This window comes from Ochotona curzoniae, unplaced genomic scaffold, assembly GCF_017591425.1.
Source record: "Ochotona curzoniae isolate NIBS_2020 unplaced genomic scaffold, NIBS_Ocur_1.0 scaffold_1852, whole genome shotgun sequence".
Classification (NCBI taxonomy): Eukaryota; Metazoa; Chordata; class Mammalia; order Lagomorpha; family Ochotonidae; genus Ochotona; species Ochotona curzoniae.
In genome coordinates this window covers 31,917,003-31,937,192 of record NW_024467087.1, presented here as the reverse complement: position 1 = coordinate 31,937,192, position 20,190 = coordinate 31,917,003, and the positions used below count along the sequence as shown (strand labels likewise).

The following is a 20,190-nucleotide window of genomic DNA, read 5'->3' as shown; positions in this document are numbered from 1 at the left end:
GAAAGTGTTAGACTGTTTTCCAGTGTGGCTTACCATTTAATATTACCATGGAATATTATATCCATGTGCTTATTGTCTATCCTGCTTTGAATGTCAGCTCCGTAACAATGAAAACTCTTGCTGCTCCAGACCCAGAACCTGGAAGAGCACCTGGCACGGAGTAGGGCCTAATAAACCCAGCTTCCAGCCATCAGGGTGATCTAAACCAAACTCGAATGGCCAAATATATGTGCAGAGTGCAGAGGCTAGCAACCTGCCTCGTTTTCCCCATGCATACCTACCCCAGGGCTTCTACCACTCCCTTACCCTCCAGATCTGATGTCTCCATATGCCTCATCCTTTGGTCCCTTCATTGTAGCCAGACTGCTTTTCCTTGCACATATCTTAGGTCTTAGCACCCTGCAGACTTCTGTCCTCAATATCACTTGTAGTATATCATAATTTCCAAATGTTGGAAAAATGAGATTCCAAGATACGTTTATTTTGATAGAAAAGCTGTAGGAGACAAAGCAGGGGAGGGCAATAAGCTTCATCTCATGAATCAGTTGGTTAGGATTTGGATTCAAGTATGGCACCTGTGTGTGAGATGGAGCCAGGCAAGTTACTTAGTATTTGTGAACTTGGTTTTATCCTTGTGAAAGAAAGAAAATAGATTCAACATGGATGAACTATTTTTAGGATTTAAGATGATAATCTATGTGACATATTGGACCAACAGTTCAGTATTCACAAGTTCAGTGTCCAGAGTGACTTTGTAGAACCTAACTGCCATAAAAAACAAACTGCCATAGAAAGAATTTTCTCTCTCAAGTTCTGCAAGGTTCTTGAATATACCTAACATGTGTTCAACATTATATTCTCTGCGTCTCAGGAAATCATAACATGGCCTCAAGCCATTACTTGGTATTGGGTGCAAGGAGACTTCATTCCTTAATAAATTTTCATCATGTTGAAACTTGGTTGCCACTTCCATGAGACAACTTCCCATAAGGTTCAGGTTATGACCCATCAATTTGTGCATGTGATAAGGTCCACAGGTAATTCTAATAGTCACTAGAATTTAGGCAACACTGAACCAGATAATCTCTAAGGTTCTTTCCAGCTTTTACATCCCATGACTGATTACACTGTATTATGGATTCCTGTATACCATAGGATGGTAATGGCTCCAAATCCTGGTTGTATAATAGAGTCACCTGGGAAGCTCTTAAAATTACCTATCTCTGGGGCCCGGTGCAGTAGCCTAGTGGCTAAAGTCCTCGCGTTACATGTGCCAGGATCCCATATGGATTCCAGTTCATGTCCTGGTGGCCCTGCTTCCTGTGTCTGGGAAAGCAGTTGAGGATGAGGATGGCCCAAAGCCTTGGGACCCTGCACCCATGTGGGAAACGTGGAAGAGGCTCCTGGCTCCTGACTTTGGATCGGCTCGGTTCCTGCATCATGACCACTTGGGAAGTGAATCTTTGGATGGAAGATCTTCCTCTGTCTCTCCTCCTCTCTGTATATCTGACTTTACAATAGAAATAAATAAATCTTTTTTAAAAAGTACCGATCCTCGAACTCAGTCCTGATTAGCAGAATTAGAAGTTCTGTGTACTAGCGAGGGGGAAGGCTTGTCTACCGGGAGACAGAAAATGGCATCTTGATAGTGATCTTTCAGAAACACTGCCCAGCTAATTCTGAGATACATTGTCTTTCAGATGACATTTTCCTTTTAATAGAGCAGCTCACACTGTTGGCAGACCATTGGTGTCTTTTCCTGGAGTCTCCAGGTCCTTTCCTCAAGCTGTACTATACAGATAGCCCCTTTCAAAATCATACATCACCACTTTTCAAGCTATCTTATTAAGGACGTTCCTTAAACTTTGAGTCACTCAATATTCCCTATGATTTATTATTTATTAATCTTGGTTTCCTTAGATCTTGGCAATAGTATTTCTTTGTTTTATTTGAAAGGCAAAAGGCAAACAGACACATCCTCTGGTTCATGCCCCAAATGTCTTAGAACCAGGAGTTTAATTCAGGTTTTCTATATGGGAGGCAAGGACTCAAGCACTTGAGCCATCATCTGTTGCCTCCCAGGGTGTGCATTAGCAAGCAACTGGGATTGGAAGCAGAGGCCAGACATGGATCCAGGTACTCTGATATGGAATATGAATGTGTCAAATGGTGTATTAACTTTTATGTCAAAATGCTCACCTCCTCTGTAAGTATTTTTGTTTTTTGTTTATTTTTTAATATTTATTTATTTATTGGAAAATCAGATATACAGAGAGGAGGAGAGACAGAGAGGAAGATCTTCCGTCCAATGATTCACTCCCCAAGTGACTGCAACGGCTGATGCTATGCCGATCTGAAGCCAGGATCCAGGAACTTCTTCCGGGTCTCCCATGTGGGTGCAGGGTCCCAAAGCCTTGGGCCATCCTCGACTGCCTTCCCAGGCCACAAGCAGGGAGCTGGATGGGAAGTGGAGCTGCCAGGATTAGAACCACCACAAGCAGGGAGGTGGATGCGAAGTGGAGCTGCTGGGATTAGAACCGGCGCCCATATGGGATCCCGGCGCGTTCAAGGCAAGGACTTTAGCCACCGCCAGGCCCTGTAAGTATTTTTGAATAGATAAACATTCTGGGTTGTTATGTAAATGGCCCTGATGAAACAAGCACAGACAACCCCCTCATGCAATCCTAGTTTTCTGATTCTGGAAACACAGCCTGTAGCCTTAGAGCCACTTACCTAGAGAAAAAAGGAGCCATTACAGATGAACTAGTTTTGCACAGAGCTTTTTGAGATACAGTGCTAAGCAGATGGTAGGTACTGGACTGTATTTGCTGAGTTCATAAGAAACTCACTATGGATCCTAGCAATCAGTGAGTATCTTTTATGCTGTGCCTAAGTGGTGCTTTGGTGCTAATGTTGCCTGATGCCAGACACAGTAAGTTAAGATGCCTTCTCTTCTTATACAGCCTGGTTGGGGAGGTGAGCTAAGGCATTGTGGATAAACAGGGACACTAGCAGACAATCTGAAAAAAAAAAAAAAAACAATAGGGCTTTTAAAAAGAGATGTCATTTAGCTGGTGGAAAAGGACACTGGGGATCCTGAAGGTGGAAGTAGGGAAAAAGCGGCACAGGTTATAGGAACAACTTCAGTGTGTGCAGGGTGTTAGGGACAGAACCACCAAGTACAACAGAAGGTGATTTTAGAGATAGGCGGGGAATGAGGGCAGAGAGTTAAGTGTAGCTTGTGGATGGACTTAGGTGTTGAGAAGAGGACCTGTTGTTTCTAGGCAGTTTTGTTTGCTGGAAGCAAGGCTTCCTGATAGGAGAGCTCTCCATTGTCCTAGCTTCTGCAGTGGTTGCTATGGGAATTGATTATACATAGACTCAGGTGTCAAAGGCAAGTGAGCCACAGAAAGAGAAATCAGAAAGCAAAGCACGAGGAACTTGGACACCCCTCTTCCACAATTTTAAAAGCAGAACTGTTGACCAACCTTTCCCAATCCCATCTCTCACCCTCCTGCCCCTCCTAGCCTCTGGTAACCAATATTCTAGTCTCTCTCTATATAAGATCAATCTTTTCACATGGCACATACAGTTAAATCAGAACAATAAGTTTTGATTTTCTATTGCACAGTAGGGTGACTATAGTTAGCAATAGTGTAGATTTCAGAACAGTTAGAAGATTTTGAAATAGTGAAAGTTTAAGATGATGGATATGCTAATTATCATTATATAATGTATACATGTACAGAAACATCACACTGTTCCCCCATAAATATATACAATTATCATGTAGCAATTAAAAATAAAACTTAGAAAGCAGGACACCGTCTTGTACTAAAATGTTTGGCTACATGCATATCTGACTTTGGCCAAGACATGAGTAATCACAACCCTGCATTCTGTAGTAATAGAGCCACCAAATTAAAAAAAAAAAAAGGTCAAAGAATCACCAGCTGCTGAATGCATCCCTGAGGGAATGCAGGCTCTCTCTCCTATTCCTTATTCCACCTAGCTGCTGGCTTCATATTTGCTTTAGGGGGCTTGCAGTAGCCCCAGAGGTACTTAGCAATTCTAGTTCCGTGTTTCAAGCTAAAATTCATTTTAGTCAGAAAGGGTGTCTGTTGCAAAATGAGATTCCCAGCTGCTTGGAGAAAAAAAAAATAGAGTCAGTGAAGAGCTCAGATGTCCCAGCTTAAAGGTACTCAATTAATCTATGCTTAATGAGATAGGGCATCTTCAGCAGTCTTAATGCCTGGGCCTCAATCTCCCAGAGGTTTTCACTTTCTAAGTCTGCTGTGCGCCTAGGCCTCTGTGCTTTAAAAAGTGCTCTTCTGAGGTAGGCCGGTTTTAGAGACAGTGGGTTAGAGCATACTAATGAATCGGTGTAGAGGTTGGCAAACTTCTGTGAAGAGCCGTATGGTAAGATATTTTAAGCTATGCAGTCCATACATGTGAGATAAAAGCAGACACGGACAATACACAAATGAAGATCATGGCTCTGTTCCACACAAGTATTATTTGCAGAAAGAAAAAATTTTGGTGGGCAAGATTTAGCCCAGGCGGGCATGTAATTTGCTGAACCCCGAAGTCTGTTCCCACCCCCCCCCCCGCCGGGGTACCATAATTGCCTTCTGACTGGGCCTTTCCAACTCCCAATACTTTAATTCAAAGGAATTACCTTATCTTTAAAAATTTTAGGAGCAGGTGTTTGACCTAGTAGTTATCATGTCCACATCCCATATCAGAATACCTGGGTTCCAGTCCAAGCTCTAGTGCTGGACTTCAGATTCCTCCCAATGCAGGCAGAGTGTTAGTGGTGATGGCTCAAATAATTGAGTTCCTGTCTCTAGTGTAGAAGACCTGTATGAAGTTCCTAGCTCCAAGCTTCAACCTTGACCCAGCCCTAGCCATTGAGTGTGTTTGAGAAGTGGACCACTAGATGTGAGCTCTCTGTATGTGGTGTGTGTGTGTGTGCATGCACGTGCATCTCAAATAAATCTAAAAAATGAATTAAATTAAAAAAGAACTTAAGTTCCTACAGCTGAGTTTGGAAGATGCTTTGGGTCAGGGAAACCTTTGAGAGCGCCCTATCACATTGCCAGGCAGGCGTCACCTGTGCCTAAGCATAAGGCTAGATATGACTTCGTGACATCTAGCAGAGACCAGCTGGCAAGGAGTGAGTCACCATCAGCAAATGAGGCTGAAGGCCGAGAATAGGATGGAGTGTTAGAGAGCAACAGGACAAGGGTCAATGAGGATTGAGGCATAAACAAGCTGAAAATAGCTCTTGAAGCAGCCACCAAAAATGATGATAAACCCTGAAAATATTGCCAATTTAACTTCCTCCTGGGTGGTTTTGCTCCTGTAAATATCTGAATCTTTTGTTTGTAGTGGTTCAGACACACACACACACACAAAATCTCTCTAGGACAGGATCTAATCTTATATTTTTGATAGGGATAGCAAGGATGTCATCCCTTCCACTGGGGGAGAATATGAGTGGGCTTCAAAAACATTGTGTAAAACTGAAATTGAAAAATAAGGTTATTTTGTTTCCAACACGTTTTTGAAATCTTTACTTGATTTTCTTTTTTGCGTAATGCACATTTGCCAGGAACTTTTTAATAATCCCTCATATGTAAAAAGGATACCAGTTTGGGTTTTTGGTTTACTTGACTACACTAAATAGGGCCAGGGTAGAACGAGACTCAGTGGGTGAAATATTGGGAATGGACTCTCAGTTGTAGCCTCCTGTGGGCAATCACTAACCCAATGGCTTGGGAAATCTGGATTTCAGCTCTGCTTCCCAATTATTTTGATAATACGTGTCAAGTGTTTCCTCCTCCTGGACCTCCATTTCATACAATGTGAAAACAAGGTAGTGGGCAGGGCACTACTGGTACAGCTGCATCCCAAATAGGAGAATTTGGGTTTAACTCCCGGCTCTGCTGTGTACTGCACCTTCCTGCTCAGGGTGCACTGTGGGAGGCAACAGGTGATAGCTCCTTTAGATGATTTCCTGTCATGCACAGGGAAGACTTGCATTGAGTTCCTGTTCTGGTTTTAGCCTAACCCAGACCAACTGCTAGCATTTTGGAAGTTACCCATCAAACGGAAATATTCTCTTTCTGTCTCTCTCTCTGTCTCTCTCTCCCCTTATCTCCCTCTATCCCTCCAACTTTTTTTTAAGATTTATTTATTTTCATTGGAAAAGAAGATATACGAAGAGAAGGAGAGAAATAAAGATCTTCCATTTGTTGGTTCACTTCCCAAGTGGCTGTAATGGCCGGAGCTGAGTTGATCCAAACCCTGCAGCTTCTTCCAGGTCTCCCACATGGGTACAGGATGTAGGGTTTTGGATCAATCCTCCATTGCATTCCCAGGCTATAATCATAGTGCTGGATGGGAAGTGGAGCAGCCAAGACATGAACTAGCACCTATGTGGGATGCTGCACTTACAGATGGAGGATTAGCTAGTTGAGCTATTGTGCCAGCTTCCCCCTCCATGTTTATTTAAATAAATAAATGAATACTGAATAAAAGGTGAATATACATGGTCCACCGAGATGATAAAAAATGATCCTTCCACATTGCAACTTGAAAGCATCTTGTCAGATGGTCAGAAAGAAGGGAGAGGGTATTGCAGGTAGAATGAAGATTCCCCCTGCCTCACATATTTTTGGCACTTGGTGGACATTTGAATGGCTGCAGAGAGACCCTGAACATAGCTGCAAGGCTCTTCCATGATGCCCCTTGTCTTTACTCCTGCCGCATCCTATAGCTCCTGTCCAGGATTTGAGCATCAGACTATGCAACACAGAGAAGCATTTATTAACAACATGAACAATCAATACTATAATCATTTTGCACAACAATCCCCAGCCCCTGGATTCCAGTGTGCTGTGTTGTCTGCTGCCAACAATATGCCTCCATGACTCAGTATGATAAGTGTAAGGTTCCTTTGGCTCAGTGGATCCCAATCTTGGCTGCACTTTCAAATCATTGAAAGCTTTAGAGGAAAATACTAATGCTTGGGCCTTACTTCAGATATTCTTTTAAAAAGATTTACTTAGTTTTAATTGAAAAGTAGAGTTACAGAGAGAGAGAGAAAGAGAGAGAGAGAGAGATCTTCCATCCACTGATTCATTCCCCAAATGACCACAATGGCTATGGCTGGTTAGATCTGAAACCAGGAGTTTCTTCTGAGTTTCCCACGTGGGTACAGGGGCCCAAGGGCTTGAGACATCCTCCTCTGCTTTCCCAGGCCATTATCAGGAAGTGGATCAGAAATGGAGTAACCAGGAGTTGAATGAGTGCCCCTCTAGAATGGAGGAACTGGGCTTGGCACAATGGCTCAATGGCTAAATCTTTACCTTGCAAGTGCCAGGATCCCATATGGGCACTGGTTCATGTCTGACTGTTACACTTCCCATCCAGCTCCCTACTTGTGGCCTGGGAAAGCAGAGGAGGATGATCCAAAACCTTGAGACCTTGTGCCCATGTGGGACACTTGGAGAAGGCTCCTGACTCCTGGCTTTGAATCAGTTCAATTCTGGCCATTGAGACCACATGGAAAATGAACCAGTGCATGAAAGATCTGTCTCTCTTTTTCTCTGTAAATCTGCCTTTCCAATAAAAAACAAATAGATCGTCAAAAGAAAAGAAAAGAGAAGAAAAGAAACGAAAGCAGCATATGTGGAGGCTTAATGTAATACTACAGCACTGGATTACCCAGGAGTTCTCATGTAGTTAGTAATGGTGAGCCTGGGCCTCAGCTTTTTAAAAAAGCATCTTGTTTTTATTGCACAGCCAGTGTGTGAGTTCCTGCTGGACTCAGATGATTGTTTGCAATCTGCCCTTGGTGGGTAATGAGATTGCTGGCTCTGGCAGAACACGCAGCTGAGACCAGGGGCCAAAACGGGAGAAGGACATTTGTTTCTCCAGGGTCTTTATCTTAAGGTCTTGCCTTCCTGTGGCTAACTTGGTAAATAAATCTCAACCACAGTGTGAATGGCAGATCACAGTTAGATGCTACTTCCTTTCCAAGGGGCAGGAACTGAACAGGGCCTTCGCTCAGAGAAAGTCCTGACTGGGGGACTTACAGGCTCTGTGGCTAGGCCCCATGGGCAGATGGCTTGAAGTAGCCTCAAAGCCAATTCACCCCTGCTCCTCTACATCACAGCAAATGGCAACTCCATCCTTCCCGTCAACGCCTGCCTTTGTCTCACCCCCTACATGCAATTGTCACTAAATCATCTTGGTTCAATCTTTGGAATATATCCAGAATGCACTCACTTTCTATCATCTCCATTATTACCATGCTAGCCCAAGTGTTCAGCATGGTTTAATTAGATTATTGTAGGCACAGATATTGCAACTAAAGACTGATCTCCCTCTTGTCCTTGTGTGACTATTCTCTGCTTTCCACCAAGTAGCCAGAGTCATCCTTTGCAAATGCATGGCTGACTCTCTGCTCACAACCCTGTAATAGAGCAAAATCTGGGATCTCACCCTGACTGACAAGGCCCTGTGTGACCCAGCCTCCGGCTGCCTCTCTGAGTACATGCCTTCCTGCTCCCCCTCTATCACTCTATGCCAGTCTCATCGCACTTCCTTCCTATTCATCATATACCCCAATCCTACATTGTCCTCTGTGTCTGTACTCTTCTTTCTATCTGGAAGCCTCTTTCTCCAGATGGTTTCACGGTTGTTTCCCTTTCACTTCCTGCAGGTCTCTACTTAATTATCGCCTCCTCACATTGGGTCTTCACTAAAATAACACCTTTGCAATCTCACCTCTGGGTACATAGCCAAAGAGATGGAAATCTGTATGTAGAAGAGATATGTGTGCTCCTGTATATCCTTTGTAACAAAATTCACAACAGCCAAAACTTATATTCAATGTAAATGTCCACTGACAGATAAGATAAACAACTTGTGCCATATACATAGATGGAATAAGATTCAACCCTTGGGGAAAAAAATCAGTGGCTTGCAGCAACATGAATGTCTATTAGGCTAAGTGAAATTAGGTACAGAAAGACAAAAACTGCATCATCTCACTTACTTGTGGAATCTTAAAAAGTCAAAGTCTCTACTTTAGAGAGTAGAATGGTGATGACCAGTGGCTGGGGGCTTGGGCGTGGGTGAATGGCAATATTCGAAAGGACCAGCACAGGTCTTCCAGTGCCAAAACGACTCCACTTGGCTCATTCACTTCACATACCATCAGCTTGTGGAGCAGATTTAGAGGGAAACCCTCTTTGGTCACTTCTTGCCCAATGTCCATGGAGCCCAGGATGATGCACTCAGATGCTGGTCAAAGGATACGAAATTCCAGGTAGAGCTTTATTGCACAAGATGGTGACTGGAGTTAATAATGTGCTGGATATTTCAAGATTGCTAAAATAACACTCCCACCATTGCTACCTTCATGCACTCAGTCTTTTGTGTAGCACCCTAGTCTGCTTTGCTTTTCCTCAAAGAGTAGACTCTCCTTATCCTCAGTTGATGCTTTTCAGGATCCCCAGGGGATGCCAGGGACTGCAGGTAGGACAGAACCCTATATGTTCTGTGTTTTTCTCTATGTATACTTTCCTGTCCCTGGATTTATCTTCAGTATGAACACTAATAAGAGATTAACAATAGCTACTAATAAAATAGAATATTTATAACTATTTACTGTGATAAAAGTCATTTAATTTGGGATAGGAATTTGCTGTAGAGGTTAAATCAATCTGTGGAACACCTGCAAATCCCTTTTGCAGTACCTGGGTTTGAGTCTCAGCTCTGCTTCTGATCCAACTTCCTGCTAAGACACACCCTGGAAAGTGGAACGTGATGGCTCAAATACTCCCATGCAGGGCACTCAGATTGAATAACAGTTCTAATTTGCTGCACCCCTGGCTGTTGTGGGCATTTGGAGAGTGAACCAGCCAATTGAAGGTCTCTGTCTCTGCCCTCCCTACTGATTTTCAAATAGAAATGAATACACCAGTCAAGACATTGAAAATACATAAAATTATGGTGCTGATAGTGCTAATTCATATTTTAAAAATTAACAAACAAAAAACAAATGAAACAAAACACAATAACCTTCTGGGATCATCACTGAGATCCAGTTCATTTGCCTGTTGGGATAGCAGCATAATGAAATACTTAGAGTCCTGCCTCTACTTCTGGTCCACTTCCTGCTAATGTGCCTGAGGATACAGAAGATGATGACTCAAGTACTTGGGCTCCTGTAACTGACAAGGGAGACCTGATTGGAGTTTTTGGACCTTGGCTTCAGCCTACCCCTATCTTGCTGTTGTGGGCTACAGTGTGAACAATCAGTGAATAAAAGATCTCTCTTAAATAAAAAAGGTTACTTATTGCTGAATTATTTCATTTTCAGAGTATAGAAACAAAGCAAAACTGCAGACAAGGAGGGTGGGTCTACTGTAGTACTTATTTGCCACCTGAAACACACTTGCTATGGTCTATCTGCCCCTGCTGGAAAAGATACTCCCTGGTGTACCATTCACCATCGAAAACAGCAGGGAACACAATAGACCCCCCTAAATTTGTCAAATGAGTGAATGAATACACTTAAAGATGTGGCAGTGCTCCTCAGCGTGCTTTCTGCAGTTCTTGGCTGCTGAGCTTGGTGGAGCTCAACCAGAGTGCTGCAATCCAAGAAGCCCAGAGGAAGCATTACTTTCCAGTGTTTGCTAATCACACTTCCTACTCAAATAGTGGGAGAGTTTTCAAAAGCTAGAGAAGTGCATTGATTCTTTGGGCATTTCTTGTAGAATTAGATGAATAGAGTGATGTGCAGCTCAAAACTAAGCCAGTAGACCTGGGTTATATCTCTCATATTCCCAAATAGTGTGAAACTCTGCATAAGTCATTTTGGCATGGTAGATCTCCTTTCTCCAACATGCAAAAGAGTATTTGTTATGAGCCTTCTTCCTAGGGGCAGGACATGTCAATGAGGTGAATATCATTTTTGCACGTACTTTGGGATGCTTGTGTTCAGATTCAATTAAAATCATGTGGGTACGTCTCACATTAAGAAAACAAAATATATAAAAAAATTATTATATAGTGTTACTGAAGAATTTTGGCCAACTCCCCTATGCCTAGAGAATTAATAATGGGATTCAAGTTACCCAGTACTATTGACGCTCAGCTTTTTCACAACACTTCAGTCATCGCAGGGGAGCGCCTAGCACAGTACCTCGAACCTAGCACATAATCAGTGCATATGTATTAACTCCTCCATCACTAAGCAAAGGACACCTATATGGGAACATCTTAAATCCAATATGACAAAATCCATGCTTTCCCCAGGGATGGAGACTCACCAGCCCTCTGTTCTTTTTCTAGTCTCCCAAATCTGCTTTCATCAGCGCTGCAAAGAAGGCCCAACTGAGATCCCACCCTGTGAAAGTGCGATTTTCTGAGCAGGTCGCAGTTGGAGAAACAGATGCAGTAAGTGCAGCCTTGACCGCCTCTCCCCTGTCCTTGGTCAGAATCAACCTGGCTGTCCCAGTCTGAGGTACCTCATAGTAGATGATGTCACAAAATGGTTGGAGTGGGAGGGTCCCAGAACTGGAGGGTGGAATGTATGGTGTACAGAGGCCCTGGACATTGAGCGAGGAGGCAAACATACTGATTTACTCAGAAACCTCTTGATACTTAGAAAAATTTCTGTCTGTAGTGCAATCGGCTACACTCAGAACAAGTGTGCCATAAACATCTTTTGGAGACTTGAGAGAAGCAGGAAGGAAGTGATAGTTTTCTAAAGATTCAGGGGACAAGTGGCTGGGGAAATTGTAGCTCTCTTCACATGTAAGTGATCCAGCGCCTCCGCATCTCCACTGAAGAGAACTTGGCAGTGATGGAAGCAGCAGCCCATGGGAAACAATACAGGCTAAGTTGCAGTTTTTATTAGGCACCTGCTGTGTCCTCCGCACCACAGTGGATGCAAAATAAATTTTGCTTCCCTACCACTGGATACCTCTCAGTGATGCTAGGGGTTCAAGTGATTCACACTGGGGAATTGTAGAATCTACGGCTGGGTAATATTTGAGAGTGCATGCCAATGTGGCTGTCAAGCAACCTAGCCCACTAATCCACCCTATGCATGGTAGGGATTCAGTGCAATGAGCTATCTACTTCAGATCTGCAAATGAGCTATCTACTTCAGATCTGCAAATGAGAACAGGTACACAGAGAATGGAAAGATGGCTTTTTATAAGTGATGGATTCTATTCCAGAGTTTCTCCCCGCCCCCCCGCCCCCCCGCCCCCCCCCAAGCATCTGCAGGAGTTGATGATAGCTGATTGGAGTGAGAAATGGGAAAGCTGGGAATGATAGGTTGTTTGTGGTTTTATAGGCTGTACCAGGCTTGTTTCACAAGGAGTCCTGGGTACTTATGCACTAAATTGCCTCTCTTTTTTCTTTTCGTTTTTAAAGACTGATTTCTTTTTTTGAAAGCCAGAGTTACAGAGACAGGAGGTATTTTTTTTAAAGATTTATTTTTATTTTTTTTTTTATTTATTGGAAAGGCGGATATACAGAGAGGAAAGACAGAGAGGAAGATCTTCCATCCGATGATTCACTCCCCAAGTGACCGCAACGGCCGATACTATGCCGGTCCGAAGCCAGGAGCCTCTTCCACGTCTCCCACGCGGGTGCAGGATCCCAAAGCTTTGGGCCGTCCTCGACTGCTCTCCCGGGCCACAGGCAGGGAGATGGATGGGAAGCAGGACTGCCGGGATAGAACCGGCGCCCATATGGGATCCCGGGCTTGCAAGGCGAGGAGCTTAACCACTGCGCCACTGCGCCGGGCCCAGGAGGTATTTTTTATCCATTGGTTCAATGTTACATAGCAACCTAAGCCTCCGCCTACAGCAACAGTATCCTATATGGATACCAGTTGGAGTCCCAGCTGCACCACTTTCGATCCACCTGCTTATGGCCTGGGAAAGCAGCAGAGGTTGATTCATGTCCTTGGGCTCCTGACCCCCAAGGAAAACCCAGAATAAGCTCCTGGCTTCTGGCTTTGGATCAGCCTAGCTACACCTGCTGTGGTTATTTGGGGAGTAAAGCAGGGGATGGAAGTTGTCTTTCTCTCTGTGTGTCTCTCTCCGTTTGTCCCACTCTTCTCTCTATAACTCTGCCTCTTAAATAAAAATAAATCTCTTTAAAAGAGGGGATGGTATGGAGTTGCTGCAGATCAGGGTGACACAGACCCCAAAGCTCAAATCCCTGTAGCAACATTTGTGTCCTAAGCCCTTGAAAACCCAGAAGACATAGGATTTAAATTTGAAAAGTGTGGCCAGGTGCAACCTATTCAGTTTCAACATTACAGAATAATTAACCAAGGCCAGGCCACCCATTGACGAACTCTCAGTCCTCTTCTCCCTTCCCCTCCATTCCCCTTCTCTTTCCCCTTCCCTTATTTCTTGTCTTTGTTCTCCCCATTTTTTCTCCTTTTTCCCTTCTTTCTGCACATTCTCCGCTCACAATCACTTCTCTCTCCATACTTTGCAACTAGGCCCCAGGCAAAATCAAGCTAGCTCTCCAGTCCAATGTGAATGCAAACAACCCAGGGTAGCTAAGACCCACCTACTGTCCCTTTTCTTTCTCCTGGATACATCACCAGACATGATGTGAGTCTATTGTCCAGGAGAAACCTCAGTCTTCCAGTTCATCATGCTCAGGAAACCACCTGAGCACCTATATCCTTTGTGCCATTACCACTGGCACAGGTCAGAACAACCTCACTGATTAGAAGCGGGGGGACTCCAGGTCGAGGGGACTCTATGCTGTCCCATCATCCCCTTTCCTTGGTGTTCTGAGGCTTTATTAAGCAGCCAGAGCAAAAATAAATCCCGTGGGCGTTCCTTGCCAGATCTATTTTTAAACAAAATCAATTAAGTAATTATCCAAGTCCAACCCATTGCGCTAAATAAAACCTGCCACTGCTGAGATTCATCAGCCTGGGGATCTGATGCTTCTGGGTTTGGCAGGAACCAGCATTTTAGGATCAGGGAGAGACTTGGGAGTCACAATTTCTCAACTTTTCTATCCCATTGTTTCCCAACTTAGCTTCACCCCAGGCAAACTTGGCCCATGGCCCTACCCCACCAACAGGCATACTCCAGTGCAGGAGGACTTGCTTGTTCCTGTTTCCATGTGATCCCTAGATCTAGATTGGTCTTTTCTGGATTCTGTAACAGTCCAGACCTACGGATTCCCTCAAAGTCAAATCCAATTTACTTTACGTAGGTAATCTTAGCCATTTTGTACCTTTAGGTTTGTTTAGGTTTTATAATGTTTATGTGTATCAAGCCAGTATAATAGGAGTGTAAGACTGAAGTCAAATTCTCAGTTTTGCTATAACTTGCATGGGGATTTGGCAACAGTGCAGAGCATTCCCATTGAATTAGGGAATCTGTTCATCTGTGCAGTTTTTGAGTTCCTGTAGAAGTGATAGTGTTGGCTCAGGGAAGTGGTTGGAGTGTTCTGACAAGTCTAATCATTCAAGTAAGCACACACTAAATGTGTACTGCTCATTCATTTTGTAGTCATTTATTGAGCACCAGCCATATGCCAGGAATTTTGTTAAGTGTGGTGAAAACAGAGATGAATAGGATAGGGCCATTGGGCTCTGAGTTCACTAATTGATTTCAAAGCAAAAACAAAACATGTTCTTCAGCAATATGATAAGAACATTGAGCATGGTGTTCATAAATTGTGGTAGGAATATATAAAATTCAAGACTAAATATAAAATATTGCTGATATTGGACCAAGACTTTACAGAATACGTATGTATTGCTGAGTTTGGGAGGATGAATAGGAGTTTTCTAATGAGGGGAAGAATAAGGCAGAGGGGAAGAATAAGATAGTCCAGTCAATAAATAAACCCTGAGCCAGGGAATCTTTTTGCTAGGAGTTTAGTAGGTGCTCTGAAATGTGCTTTGCCAACGGTTCTCCAACAGGGCAAGTACTGCATACTCTCAGAAAGCTTTTGGAAATGCTTGAGAGCGTTCTGCATCGTCATCCTAAAGGTTGTCCCAGTGGCATTTAGTATTTCAGGATCAGAGATACAAGCATACTTCATCACTGAGGATTTGTCAGAAGTATAGAGGTATGAGAAAGGCATGGGTACTATGGATACGGGGGATGACAAGACATGATTCTGGAGAGGTAGGTAGGGGGCTAGGTCGGAAAGACCTACAATGCTGGGAGGGAGGAGAATGGCCCAGCAAAGATATGGAAGGGGAAAAGATCTCACCTGGTAAATGGCATGTGGAAAGGGAGAGAGGAAGTGCCAGGAGGTAAGATCAGGTGAGTGAGGTGGGCTCCAAAAGAAGCCTTTCATCGGACTTTCATCGGCTCTGCCCTAAGCTGTGGAGCTTTGAACCCCAACAGAAGGCATGTTTCCCAAGGTGTCAATGAGGACACTTTTGATACAGTCTGGTGTCTTCTTGGGGAATTTGGTTCTGGACTTCATGTAATGTTATTTATTCGTCTGCTTTTTCCTGTCTCTGTCTGCCCACACTTTTGACTCCCTATATACCTTCACCCCCTTCTCTCTTGCCTTTCCATACCCTTTCTGATTCCCTCCTCATTGAGCCTCTCCTCTTGACCTTTCCCTGCCTGTTCACAGAAAATGATGAAGAAAGAAGCTCTTCTTCTCATTCCCAATGTCCTGAAAGTTTTCTTGGAAAACGGGCAAATCAAGTCATTCACATTTGATGGCCGGACCACTGTTAAGGTACATAATGTTTCCTCTCCTAGGTTAGCATTGCCCTCTCTAGAACACATAACAGCTGTTTGGCCCACGTTCCTCCAAATCTGCCTGTAGCTGATCATTACTGGAGTAGGGTGGCCTTTGAGTTCTAAGTTCTTGTGAACAAAAGCACCCAGGCCTCCAATGGTGGAAATAAAAGGACCCAGGCCTCCGTTGAAGGTGGTGGTGGAAACTTGTATACCCAATTGTGTTCTTCTAGTGATTGTAAAAATGTATTGTGAGTGTGTGGGTACATAGGTAGGCATACCTGCTTGTGTGAGCTGCTTTGTGTTCCAGTGATGCACGATCTTTAGGACTCTGGGGGACTAAAGAATGAAAGATCATTAAACTATTCATAAAGCATAGTGATTTATATTGATATAATAACACCTACACAAGTTTACACAGAGAAGTAAACAATCACAAACTCCTGGGAGATTAGCTTAGCTATGCCTTGCTTTTTAAAATAACAATCAGATCTCAAGCACTGAACCAAGATTTGAAAAGTCCAGCCACAATCCCCTTGGCTGTTTTTTTTTTTTTCTATTTTCACAGGAAGAATAATTACTGGGCTGTGATTCTTAACAGCTCAGCCAAGCGTCAAAAAGTCCTAGTGATTCTCTTAATTTTGAAGAGTATAGGTGATGACACGATAACCTGTAGGTTAAATCTGCTCTGGAATAGAAGTATCTGTTCCTGTTTCATCTGGACTGTTTCCAGAAAGAAGAATGACAGTTCTAGAATGAATGACCTAATTGAACCAATGCTGCCTAATTTGCTGTGCAGCTATACAACCTACCCAGAAAACCAATCATGGCTAACAGATGTCTTGTGGTTCTTATACATAGTGGCTTAAACCACTCTAAATCCCAGGACCAGGAATTTTTGCTAAGAGAGGTTATCAGTTGCACAGTATGGGCCTTGCTAGTGGCTTTCAACCAGGATTATAACTGTCCACTCTCAGAGAGCTCTTGAGAATGAGTGAAGGTTTGGGGAGTCATCCCAATGATTTGCCAGCTACTAGCAATTAATGTCTCAGGTGTTCTGTAGGAAAGGAGGGAGACATTGCCTAAATGACTTGCCCAAAGTTCCATTGGCACCTTGGTTGTGGCACAGTGTGTCTAAACCATGTTGATCAAACCGGTAGTTTTTGTGGAATCCTTAGGGCTAAGTGGATTCCCTGGGGATCTAGAACCAAAAGGCACATCTTAGAGTGCCTTGAGGTAGCCTCAGGCTAAATGACCAGAACACTGAAACTGAGCTCAGCTATCCTAGGGATGTCCAAATGTCCCTCATTCAGGCTTACCTATCTCCTTGTGTTAGAATTCTCCTAGGTCCTTATTCCTGCAATGCTGTGTCCTCTGTAGATTGTGTCTCCACATTGGGGCATTTGCTGCACTCTCTTTCCCCTTGGAGGCTTCTTCACACATTCTTCCACCTGACATGATCACCACCATGTGGCTTGTAGGGAGTCCCAGCTCCCTCACAACAGCAATATTCCCCCTCACTCACACTCTTTAGTCTGGCTTCAGGAAGGGTGCACTGGCAAGTCATTGGAACTTTGACAGGCTGCCAAGCCACTTGTCCCAGAGAGGTACCTGGGTGAATTGACAGCCTGGCACAGGGGCCATTACACTTGTAACGCCAGTTGGCAATCACTGGCTTGGCTGTCCACAATCCCAATGCAGCTGAGCTGCAAAGAAAACCTCATCTGTTGCTGCCAGAGCTCCAACAACACTGGCGCCTCTGTGACTACTTGGATAATACAAAGAGATCCTCTCAAGTACCCACTGATTTCCAGCTGAACATCTGAATAGCTGAACATCTTTTGGTGTTCACAGAGGGGCTTGATTGGCAGCCTGGGCTGTAAGAGAGCTTCACAATCTCAAGCCTGTTTCTTTCCAGCCATTGGGGGCTGAAGAGATGCTGACTCCACGAATGCAACCATTGCAGTGCAATGCACCGATCTGCAAAAGTCACAGCCAAATAAACGGCCCAAGGCTCTAATCGGACACCAGGGCAGCCCCCTCTAACTTGTTTCCAGACACCCAAATATTATAAGTAGGACAGCAGAACAGATGGAGTGCAGAAGCAGTCAGATTTATGACCGTACATAAGACATGTGACATAGTTCCTCTGTGTGGACACATTTTTCAAGTTACTAAATTGATCATCTCTAAAAGCCAGCTACAGTCAAAAATGAACATTCCACCAGTAACTCAAGTCATTTTATGTAGATTTTGTGTCTCGAACAAATACACTTTTTAATCATGTAAACATAGCTTTTTGCTTTACTTCATTCCTAAGTGAAGAATGGACAGACATACCTAAGTGGACATGCAGACTTCTGAGAGTGAGGGAAGAATCAGTAGGATGTATTGCTTAGGAGATAATTTGGTGAATGGAAGGGGCAGGGAAGCATGCTTTCCATGTTCCATATGCCTGACCAGGCAAGTTTGGAAACGCCTATCCCCAACCCCTGCATCTTAGGCGTTCCCCATAGCTAAGGGCTCTGAGCAACATACACCCTGAAGTACTGTACTCAGGCCATCATAAAGGGCAGTCTCTCTGCTTCTCTGCAGGGCTGCCTTTTCTCAAATTTTAGTTCTATTCCCCTCCTCCCTCCTGTGCACATAAACACATTCAGTGCCTTCACGTGGCTCAGAGCCATAGCAGATCATCATCTCAAGGTTCCTTTTTCTTCTATAGGATGTGATGGTGACATTACAGGACCGTCTTTCCCTGAGGTACATTGAGCACTTTGCTCTTGTCCTTGAGTATGCTGGGCCAGAACAGAATCACAAGTTTCTGCTTCTGCAGGACAAGCAGCCCCTGGCTTATGTAAGTAGCCCCTTTATCCTGGCTCGATGGCTTTGTGTGTGGCCTCTATGAGAGAAAAGAACCCAAAGTGCTCCCTGTCTGGAAAATTCCTAATGAAATGTTCTGCCAGCTCCCAGAACTCACAGTTCTCACCCAAGCATGGTACTTCCCACCTCCAAAGGGCCTTTGCCAATCCCCTTTGTGACCTAAGAAGGGCACGTAGATCATTAGTCTTGGTCCTTAGCGAGAAGAATAGGAGGTAGTGATTTCTTGCCCAGCATCCGGAATTCTGAGTTCAAAAACAGCACGTCTCCTGGAAACCTGATTTGCTAGCCTTTTCTTCTTCCTGGGAGGAAACATGACCTTTCAGATGAAGGCTATACCATAATGTTGTTGAGGGATGGAATCTTCTAAGAGTAGGGCAAGAAAGAGGTAGAAGTGGGCAAATGGCAGTAGGTCCAGAATAGGCAGCATGATAGCCATGTCACCTTCCATGATAGAACAGGGAAAAGAAGGTGATTGTGCTGGCCTTGGTTGTGTGTGAAGGCCAAGATCGCTGGGTAGGAGCTCACCAGCAAGAAATGCCAGGAAGTACCAGAGAGGCAACCAGGGCCAGTTAGTATTCCCGGGTAGGGTGGGAAAGAATTGGAAAAGGAAATTGGGGAAAAACAATTTTTTTGGAACCTACATGGAAGCCAACCAAAAACCAAAATCAGAGAAACATGAAAGGATTTTTGAAAAGAAATTATCTCTAAATATAGCTCTCAGCCAAACACAATCCAGAGGCTCATAGGTGGAAAGGAAAGATTATGGGTGTGCTGTTCAAAGGGAGACTTCAGTGCCCATTGAATCCCCAAGTAGCCTTTTGAAGTCAGTTGCGTCTCTTGTTCCAAATGAGATTTTACAGGTTGTTATTATGAAAAATTGTCAAACACATACAAAAGTAGAAGGAATATAGCATGATGAACTCTATTACTTATCCCAAGTTTGAATCATTAGCAATATATGGCCAATTTATTTCATTTATACTTCCAAGTGGGATTTTAAATGTCTCATTCGGCTTTTCATCAGCAACTTCATTTGGTGGAAGCTGAGACCTTCTGCCAAGGAAAGGCCTAAGCCCCACAGCAAGAAGCGTCTGAGAAGCTCCCAGACTCCCAGAAGCTTTCTTCCTACCTGTTGTCCTGGGCCTTTGACCTGATTGTCAGTAAGGTCATGTCCTGGATAAGTAATTAAAAAATACCTGTCACTGTTTGTCAGAAGGACAGAAAAGATCTGTCTCCTCATCACTTTTTGTTAGAGGTGCATTAGCCCCCCCTTAACTGTGTGGGATATGTTCCGAGAACCCTAGTAGGTGCCTGAAACCACAGATAGTAGTGAGCAGTATCCATTCTATGATTTTCCTAGCCATACATACCTATGATAAAATTTATTTTATAAAGTAGACATAGTAAGATATTCATAATGATAAGGAATAATAAAAAGGATAACTACAATAGATATGAATGTATGGTATGAGAGTGATTTAATGAATTATTTGAGTTTCCCATTTAATATTTTGAGAATCACAATTGATCCATG

General features: G+C 43.7%; 1 protein-coding gene across 1 annotated transcript in view; it reads left to right on the top strand.

Annotated features, from left to right (window-relative positions):
• FRMPD3 (FERM and PDZ domain containing 3) overlaps positions 1 to 20,190 on the top strand; it is a 63,053-nt gene that overhangs the window by 7,207 nt on the left and 35,656 nt on the right. Inside the window, exons 4-6 of the mRNA XM_040999817.1 lie at positions 11,371 to 11,475; positions 15,667 to 15,774; positions 18,499 to 18,630. Coding sequence (XP_040855751.1) covers positions 11,371 to 11,475; positions 15,667 to 15,774; positions 18,499 to 18,630 — 345 coding nt within the window. The remainder of the gene's footprint in view (positions 1 to 11,370; positions 11,476 to 15,666; positions 15,775 to 18,498; positions 18,631 to 20,190) is intronic.